The 10,000-nt window shown below is 46.9% G+C and overlaps 1 protein-coding gene across 1 annotated transcript in view; it reads right to left on the bottom strand.

Moving 5' to 3' along the window:
• adgrb1a (adhesion G protein-coupled receptor B1a) overlaps positions 1–3,881 on the bottom strand; it is a 62,492-nt gene extending 58,611 nt beyond the window's left edge. The window contains exon 1 of the mRNA XM_076281265.1: positions 3,161–3,881. Within this exon, the coding sequence (XP_076137380.1) occupies positions 3,161–3,881 (721 nt within the window). The remainder of the gene's footprint in view (positions 1–3,160) is intronic.
• Positions 3,882–10,000: the final 6,119 nt, after the last annotated feature.

Here is a 10,000-nt window from a genome sequence, read left to right as displayed (position 1 = left end):
CAGGACCAGTCATCTTAAATCAGTCAGTTTAGTGGCATCAGAGCTCTGCCACTTCAGAATGCCTCGCAAGGAAATGGATGGCTCCCACATTCATCACACTTAGCCAAGCTTTCACTGAACATCTGAGTGGAATGCAAAAAAAGTGAAAGTCATAAGGAGCTTTCTCTCTCTTCATCTCTCTCATTCTCTCTCGCTCTCTCTTCTCTCTCTTTCTCACTCTCTCTCTCTCCCTCTCTCTCTCTCACACACACACACACACACACACACACACACACACTACATCTACTTTCCCGACGCTCTCTTTTCCTTTGTCTCTCTGTCCTTCCCCCTCCGTTCTTTTTGCCCTTCCATCCCTCACCCACTCACACACAATATCTTCTCTCCTTAATCCTCTCTTTCACTCCTCTCTCCCTCTCTCTCCCTCACACTCGCTCCTCACCTCACCTCCCCTCCTCCCTGTCTCTGAAATGCTGTATTTAATCTGTCACACTGTCTCTGTTCTTACCTTCCTGTCTCCCTTGCCGAATGAATCCACTCAGCCTGCATGTGGCCATGGCTCCCAGCAATGGGTCAGCACTGATAAACACTAATGCACACACACACACACACACACACACACACACACACACACACACACACACACACACACACACACACACACGTCACACACATCACACACACACACACACACACACACACACACACACACACACACACACACACACAGACATACACACACACACACACATGCACGCACAATAGAAATGTGTGTACCCAGATGCGACCAAACCTCCCGGCACCCTACTGGTGTGAGTAAGCTTGGTAATGTGCAGCAGCATTGCCCTTCAGTTGGAACTCAGTCTGGATGTTTGTAGGCATGAATGTGAAAATGCCATGGCAATGACAAATGCGTCTATGTGTCTATGTGTGGGATGTATTCCACTGTCTATTTGAACTGTGCAATATAGTATGTAAATAATCTATCTGTGTGTGTGAGTGTGTGTGTGTGTGTGTGTGTGTGTGTGTGTGTGTGTGTGTGTGTGTGTGTGTGTGGAATGTATCCACTGTATCTATTTGAACTGTGCAATATAGTATGTAAATAATCTATCTGTGTGTGTGTGTGTGTGTGTGTATGTGTGTGTGTGTGTGTGTGTGTGTGTGTGTGTGTGTGTGTGTCTGTGTGTGTGTGTGTGTGTGTGTGTGTGTGTGTTTGTGTGTGTGTTTGTGTGTGTGTGTGCATATGTGTGTGTGCGTGTGTGTGAGGTATCTGTGTGTGCATGCATGACATGCCCCTACACTCCCCTCCACCCTTATCAGACTCAGCTGCCTGGCCCCTCTCCAGTGTCCACTATCAATCTATTACCATTCGATCTACCTTTCTTATTCTATCTCTCTTCTCTCTTTCTTTCTATTTCTCTATCTTCCCACTCTCCTCCTTCCTGTCTTGCTCTAGCTCTCCATCTCATTTTCACTGTCTTGTCTCTCTCCTCACATCATCCATATATTTCCTCTCTTCCACTCTCCATATGTCCTCTCTCTCTCTCTCTCTCTTTTTTTCTCTCTCCCTCTCTCTCTCTGTCTCTCTGCCTGTCTGCCTATCTGTCTCCACTGTCATTTCCCACCCCATCAGTGTCGTATTTTTCTGTTATTTCTTTTTCTCCTCTTTGACCCGTGTCCATTAGATTTGACCAGCAGCTGAGAAATGTGATGATATCATCGGAAGCAATCCCATGGTCCAATCTGTGGACCTGCTGCTCTCCCCCCCCTCTCTCTCTGTCTATCTGCCTTTGTCTCTCTCTCTCTCCTTCTCTCTCTATTTAGTTACAGGTAAATTGCATTGATTTAGAGATAATTTAATGTTTTGACCATTTGTTACATCCTGTCCAGACAAACACTGAGGACGAAACAATGTTGCGAAAACAGACTTAAGTCAACTGTATTGACCAGCAGGGCCAAGTTAAGAGAGGCATGAAAAGTTGCCAGACAAATGTGTTTGTGTGAGTACAGCACACTGGAGATTGTGGATTGAACTCCTTTCACTGCTCTTTCTGGCAAAGGAACTGCTAACATGGCAAGCAGTGGCTTAAAATAAAACACCCTGTTATATGAATGAAACTACACTGCAGATGCTGAATGTACTAGAAGAAGGTGCCGTCTTGGGATGGGATTAGGCTAACCCCTGTTCTAAGCTAAATGACATTCTCAGTGGTGAATCATCAAAAATGCAGCTTTCTGCCAGACTGGTAATCATTTTAGGGCTGAGTGACTGCTTATTCTGGCTGATAACAGACCATATGGCTGACAGCCTATGCCACTAAATGAAGTATAAAAATGCGCTACACATACTGTTTCTTTGTAGATTTCTGTGAAGTGTTCCACATTGTCCCACTGTTCCATAGCCCCTTACCTCCAGCCAACATCATTCTAGCCCCTCCCTCCACTAGCATTGTTCTATAGAGGATCATGTTACCAACCTATATACCCACTCTACTAGGACAACAAATCTATGACCTGGAAATCAAGCTCCATTAAACCCCCCCCCCCCCCCCCCCCAGCCCCACACACACACACACAAAACCCACCACAAGCCTTGCAATCCACTCAACCACACACACACACACACACACACACACACACACACACACACACACACACACACACACACACACACCAGAGTGGCCCTGCTGGTATCCTCTGACATGTGGCGAGCCACAGAGAGCCTCCAGAAGGCGGCTCACATATCTGAGCACCGATCACGGCAGGCCTCCCCGGGCCCCTGCCTGGCGCCTCGCAGCCAAGGTCAAGCAGCCCGCCGAGATCGCCTGGAATTCAATAACCCCCCCGCCCCCCCCTCCAAACACCCCTCACACACACACACACACACACACACACACACACACACTCCCCTTTCTCCTCCTTTATTTTATGTTTTGGGTTTCTCACCATGCTACCTGCGCTTGCAGTTTTGCAGACCTAGGTCGAACACTGGAGGTCACTCATGACACATTCTCCATCTAATCTAGTCTGTGCATTTTGAATGCAGATTTTATACTTTCAAATATGGTTTTCATATATTTTTTTATATACGCTCCCAAATCAAGGCCTGGCAAGGTGGTGATGCTTCATGGGTTTTTAAAGGAGAAAGCTGACAACTCACTGCTGATCTCAGCGTTGGCGGCGGCTGCCTCCTTCTCGCCCATGATGCAGTTCTCCAGGTAGACGCCTGCGCGGAAGCAGCTTCCGTCCGCGCCCTCCTTGCCCAGCGGTGGGGTGTCCCTGCACTGGCACGGCGTCTGCATGATGCCGCAGGGATGGCTGGACGTGCTGGACACCAGGCAGTCCTCTAGCCACTGGCACAGCACCTGGCACACTGCCACGCTCGGGTTCCGCTTGCCCACCACCAGGTACTCCACCTTGAAGCGGCCGTCGCCGGACCGCGCGCCAGGCCGAGGCAGGTTCTTGCGGATCTGCAGATACTGCTTACCGGCCTCCGCGTAGGCCATGTGCGCTGACAAGTCGCACAGTCGCAGCACCTCGTCAAAGCTCTCTGTGCCCAGGTAAGTACGCGTGGCCTCCAGGAAGGAGTCGAACTGAAAGGCACGCACCTGTCGTGGCACACAGTCCCTCTCAGGCTTGGTCACCTTGATGAAGACGGTGTAGCTTCGCGGGTCCGGGTTCTGTAGCGTCCAGGAGCAAGGGCTGCTGGGAAAGACGGCCGAGGAGTTGAAGTAGCCAAAGAAGCGGTTCTGCACCTGGGTGGAGCAGGTGTCTGATTCGGGTCCTGAGGGCGCACACTGGACCGGCACCGTGTCCAGCAGGAGCAACACGACCAGCAGAACCAGCATGAATGAGGAGGACCGGGTTAGTTGTGTTCGGGGCATTGTGGGTAAAAATGAAAAGAGCAAGAGACGGACAGCCACAAAGGACGGAGCAGAGAGTTTCTCTCCTCTGCTGGGGTTAATTTGAGTCCTGATGCTCATCTAGAGACAAACTCATCAGAGGGGTGGACAAGGAAGGGGTAGAGAGAGTGATGGAGAGAGAGGGAATGAAAGAGAGTGTGAGTGATAGAGAGAGAGAGAGAGAGAGAGAGAGAGAGAGAGAGAGAGAGAGAGAGAGAGAGAGAGAGAGAGAGAGAGAGAGAGAGAAGGGAGAGAGGGAGAAAGAGGGATCTTCTGTGGAGACTTCCAGATCAGGTTGAGGGATGTGAGGATGTGGTTCATTGATCCATATGGCGGGACATGGTAACATCAGAGAAGCATAGATTCCTCAGCTGCATCTGTTAAAACAGACCAGAAAACACCAACTTAATCACAGCAGAAAGGTGAGGCCAGGCCAAAGTAATCAAGCAGAAGATGATTGTGTCTGTATATCAACATTAAACATTAAACATTAAAATACATACATACATAAAGAGAGAGAGAGAGAGAGAGAGAGAGAGGGAGAGAGAGAGAGAGAGAGAAAGAGTGCAAAAGGAGAATATTTTTTAACACTTCATATAAGTAGAATATAACTGCATCACTTTGTAGTTATTAAAAATGGAACAATGCCAGCAGACAATTCCTTCCTACAAATGTCATCTTTAGTTGTGCCATTTCATCAGTGAGCCAACTAATTTGTCCAATTATGGGGTAATTAATTGCAAAAATATGAACACCTGCAGTGATTCATTATTCCGGTACATTTGCTGCTTGCCAGAATGATCAATTGCCTTCATCACAGCAAATTACCAAGGTATGAGCAAACGCACTGGTCCCTAGATGCCCCAATGGCATCTTGTCCATTATATATGTTAGATTTTTTTGTTGTTGTTTACATTTGGATTAAAACAAGAACACAGTCAAAAAGCAATATGACTTGGAACATTGACAATTAAAAAGGCAATGCATTTCATCATCAAAGTAAAAAAAAGAAACCTCTAATTTCAACAGGTCTTTTATCTTATTTGGACTTATAAGGACTTTTATCATTCCATGGATATCGAGTCTTTTATGTGGTGCAAGGGAGACAGGATAGAGGAGTCAATGCTATAGGATATCGGAGCCCCAGTGATGAGGAGCTGGAGCTCAGGTTATCATCATCTACCTCTCTCAGGGATAAAAGGCCTCTTCGACCACTCTCACATGGGTTAATACATCAGGCAGGGAGGAAGGGGCCATCATTATTAAAGTGACATTGAAGACTTAGCTCATAATGACATCCGGAGTGATATCAATATCTTCCTGTGTCCATTTGGAACAGAAGTAGTGTATGTGTGTGTGTGTGTGTGTGTGTGTGTGTGTGTGTGTGTGTGTGTGTGCGTCTGTGTGTGTGTGTGTGTGTGTGTGTGTGTGTGTGTGTGTGTGTGTGTGTGTGTGTGTGTGTGTGTGCGCGTGCACGCGTGTGTGTGTGTGAGTGTGTAAAACAGAACTGATGAACTCCACTGAAATGCATCCAGCTGAAACCTTCCTTTAACCGCATTCTCTGATTCTTTCCGGGGCATTCTCTAGATGCCCAGTCTGCTTCAGTTTGTTTTTTAAAAAAAGCCTTAAGGCAAGATAGATTGGAAGGGGTTATGTGGAGTGGCCTTATGTGGAGTGGCCTAAGTCTCCATGAAGCTCGTCTGGCTCTAGGGATTCCCTCTTAGGCACGGTGGCCTCGCGGCTAAAGTCCTCTCTTGGGTGTGTGGCTGCTATTCCATGGACTGAGAGTGTGTTGGAAATTTTAGTAAAGTCCTTTTGCAAGAAACATTCTGAGAAATAACACATTTGTCTTTCTTTTGCATACATGTTATCAAATGAGAAATGGATTTAATGTTGAAACCTTAATATACCACTGATTTACCTCAACTTGCCTTGGTGCAAACTAAGACATAAGTCAACAGCAGTTATTTATCTCTGCTTGCGTAATGCTTTTTGCTCTAGCCATTGCAGTTTAATTTCTACATATAATTCAAAATTTCACAGCCAATGTATTCAGAGGGAGGACAATGTTTACAACTAAGGTTTTCATTTCATGGCCATTTCATTTCAAAAGACAGCTCAGAGTCCCTGTAGACATAACTTCATACTGAGATAGAGAGATTGGGCTTTGTGGAGGGTCAGTAGCTTGAAAGCTTTGACAAAATATACAATTTGTCAAGGGAAAACATTTGTCTTAATGTTTATTTCAGGCATGAGAAGAGCAAGCGATTCTAAAAAAAAAACCACACTTTTATAAAGCACGCATGACGCACGTCGCACATACAATAATCACGTCAGATTTCTTAACTTGCTCTTTTAGTTGTTTCTTTTTACATTTCTTTTCCCCCTGCCCTTCCCGAGGCGGGTATGACGGCTTCTGTTGTGAGGGCTACTGGACTGAGCAGGCTGAGGGAAACCAATCGCATCGTGGCAGAGAGCACGGTCTGCTGTCGCCTTGAACAGCTCTCCCAGCGTGGCGACGAGGCAGTGTTAGATGCCTCACAAGGCTTTTGAATTAAAGAGATAATTATCTGTCTATGATGATGAATGTGTTTACTCTGTTAAATGCCAGCCGCTTTCTTCATCAACCGAGAAATACTCCTAAAAGGGGAAAAAAAATGAAACTCTCTCCCTCTTACACTCTATATAGAGTCTCTCTTTTTCTCTCTCACCCATCTCTCTCACCCTACAAGGTTACACACAAATATAAATCATGACGTAGTAGAGCACACTCACTTACCAAACAGACACACACTCGCACGCACACACACACACACACACACACACGCACACACACACACACACACACACACACACACACAAAGAAAGAGAGCGAGAGACAGTGAGAGGGGAATTTAAATCACAGTGGATTATTCTAAGGTCTCAAAATGTGACACTTTTTACTGCCACACAAATCATTCATTCAGAAATCGTGGCGATGACTTAAGGGGAACGGCATGACCCCACATACTGCTTTCCCCATTAAAATGCCTCATCCACCATTACGAGTGCACACAACAGCGCCTGATGACTTCAGAGGATAATTGGTGCGCCTGTAAAATGAGGTTTCCAAGGGAAATTTGAAATTTAAGTACATTTAACAGCGGACTCGTGGGAACAGCCTGCATAAGTGAATTACCCCAAAAAAGAGCCTTACGGAATTAGACGAACAGGCATCGTAGTGCTGAAGTGGGTAGTGAATAATATCTTTGCCACTTCCATTCTCTTAGCCTCAGTAATAAGCAGAGTGGATGGGTAAGAATGACAGGCATGGCTTAGCCAAGCACTCCCCTGGGAGACTTTAGCAGCGGCCAGACGAAGTGGAGAGGGAGCGGCTGCCGTCTAACTACCCATCTATTCATAACGTGCCGTACACGGGAGAGCCGACGCTGAATGGTGGGGCTCAGACGTCAGACACCAGTAACGGCTTTACAGCAAACAATGAAGAGAGTTTCTCAGGTTTGATGAGGTGAGGTGTGCTGCAGCACCCAAGGGGAATTTCATGGTGTGACAAAAAGTATGCGGAAAAACACAGTCAACGAACACACACACACACACACACACACACACACACACACATACTGCACAGACTGTTGAGCGCATGTGTGCCCATGGTGTGAATTGTGTGTAAAATACTGGGTGGGAATCTAGACTGAGGAGTAGGATTGAGACAGTGCTGGACTGCTCTGCCCCTCCATCATCTGTGGCCAATTGCACACTCGGGGTAATGACGCTCTCATGTTCCCAATTGTCCAAAGCACAGACAAGTGGACACTGGGTACAAAAGCCGACCCAAACTTGCCCTGTTGCTCTCTCGATCTCTCTCGCGCGCTCTCTCTCTCCCTCTCTCTTTCTCTCTCTCTCTTTCTCTCCTTCTCTCTCTCTCCTTCTACACCTGTCTTTGCATCTCCCCACAGACACAAATGTACTGTATTCTCAACAGGTGCTTCATCACCACTTTTTACTCAGTCACCTCACCCTCTCTCTCTTCCTGGCTCTATCCCTCTCTTCCTCTCTCTCTCTCTCCCTGCATAACGCCCCATCCCGTATGTTAGATTTATTGATTGATTATATGTGCAAACACAACAGCTCATTAGTTAAATATTGTTGTGGTTCATCTGTTACTCAAACATGTTCTTTGGTTTGGATAAGCACAGCCTCCCTCCCTTTCTCTCTCTTTTTTTTCTCTCTCCTCCCTCGTTCTGCACTCTCGCTCTCCCACATGAAAGAGTGCAATTATCTCCCACACATCCCATTTCTGCACGGTGAGTCCGGGGATACAGAGGAGAGGAGGATGTGAATGCTGGAATACAACCCCTAATTAGGGCTCACGCCAGGGCGGAATTTATGACATCTGTAACTCGGATTATTGTCTCGCCACACAGGCAAATTACACAAGTGGCTTTACAAACACTTTTATGGGCTGTTAATGACAAACAGATTCATGGCCGCTGTGGGTAGTCATGACCACTAACAATCACAACACGCTCTCTCTCTGCCTCTCTCTCTCTCTCTCTCTCTCTCACTCATGTGTGTCTCCCTACTCCCCCTCTCTCTCTCCATCACCTTTTTCCCTCGCCATCTCTCTTTTTTACTACCGCTCTCCCTTGCCACCTCTCTCTTCTTCCTCAATCTGCCATTGCGCCTCTGCAAATGCTACTGGATCAGAATTCATCAAGCTGTGTGAGTGTGTGTGTGTGTGTGTGTGTGTGTGTGTGTGTGTGTGTGTGTGTGTGTGTGTGTGTGTGTGTGTGTGTGTGTGTGTGTGTGTGTTGTATTAAGGTGTGCAGTGAGTAAGTAGGCAGCAGCAGTCAAAATGGCTAATCTCTCATAATTTTTCCTGCCGCACAGAGGGAACGTTGCAGATGGTGGATTGCGCGGCTAATGAGAGTTCTGTACTCAGGCTTAATCAGACACACTGCACGGGGAGGGTGGAGACACCGCAAATGGTGCTGGATACCAAATCCAATCAGGCCATATCATTTTCCAAATCAAATAAGCCAATCAGCACAATTCTGAGCCACCGAGCGAGACTGGACGGCACTCGGGAGAATTGTCTTCCATCAGTGACTTTCACAATACGCCACCATTTGACACAATAGAGAGAGCTTTTCTTTAGGCTATCTATAACGTGAACAGGTCACCGTCCAGAAATTTCCCTTTATAATGACTTTGTTCTTGGTCATAAGTTTGTAAAGATTAAACTGCCCTTATCTTGTCTCAGATGGACACACACACACACACACACACACACACACACACACACACACACACACATGCACACACAATTCCACAAACTAAGATAAATCCCTCATTAAATTGATGACAATGGCTCCACAGTATCATAATTGAAAATGTGGTTCAAAGAGTGAAAGCCACTTTCAAGCATCTTCATGCATCACAAAGGCGCCTAGACAGGCAATTTTAGTCTTTTACAGCCAGCTTTTGTTTGACTGGCTATCGTGGGCCACACTATGTCCAAGCGGGCAGTGTGACTCGGTGATTCATCTGACCTGACATTTAGTCGGAGGGGCTGCTGTGGCGTAGAGAGGCTGTGACCTCTGCAGCTGGTCCAAGTGGAGCTGAACTGAGCAGACTGACCACAGCGTGAGTCTGCAGGGAGACGAGACTCGACCTGCAGCCCAGTCAAGCCCTCCAAAGCCCCGGGTTTCCCTCCGCCTCCTCCAACACAGCCCAGGCTGGACACAACCCCACTAGAGCTCCCACAGCCCAGATCACAGGTCCAACAGAATCCCTCAGCACCAAACACTTATCACATCTCCCCAGCTAAAACCCAACCACTACAACTAAAGCTGCTCCACAGCCCTCACCGACCAGGACACCAACACAACCCATATCACTGTTCTACTACAACACCACCCTAACCCATATCACTGTTCTACTACAACACCACCCTAACGCATATCACTGTTCTACTACAACACCATCCTGACGCATATCACTGTTCTACTACAACACAACCCACCCATATCACTGTTCTACTACAACACCACCCTAACGCATATCACTGTTCTACTACAACACAACCCACCCATATCACT

Source organism: Alosa pseudoharengus, unplaced genomic scaffold (assembly GCF_046254945.1).
Source record: "Alosa pseudoharengus isolate Yale_2024_CS ecotype anadromous, Long Island Sound unplaced genomic scaffold, YU_APseudo_1.1 YU_APseudo_1.1_scf_12, whole genome shotgun sequence".
Taxonomy (NCBI): domain Eukaryota; kingdom Metazoa; phylum Chordata; class Actinopteri; order Clupeiformes; family Clupeidae; genus Alosa; species Alosa pseudoharengus.
This window is presented reverse-complemented; position numbering and strand designations above follow the sequence as displayed.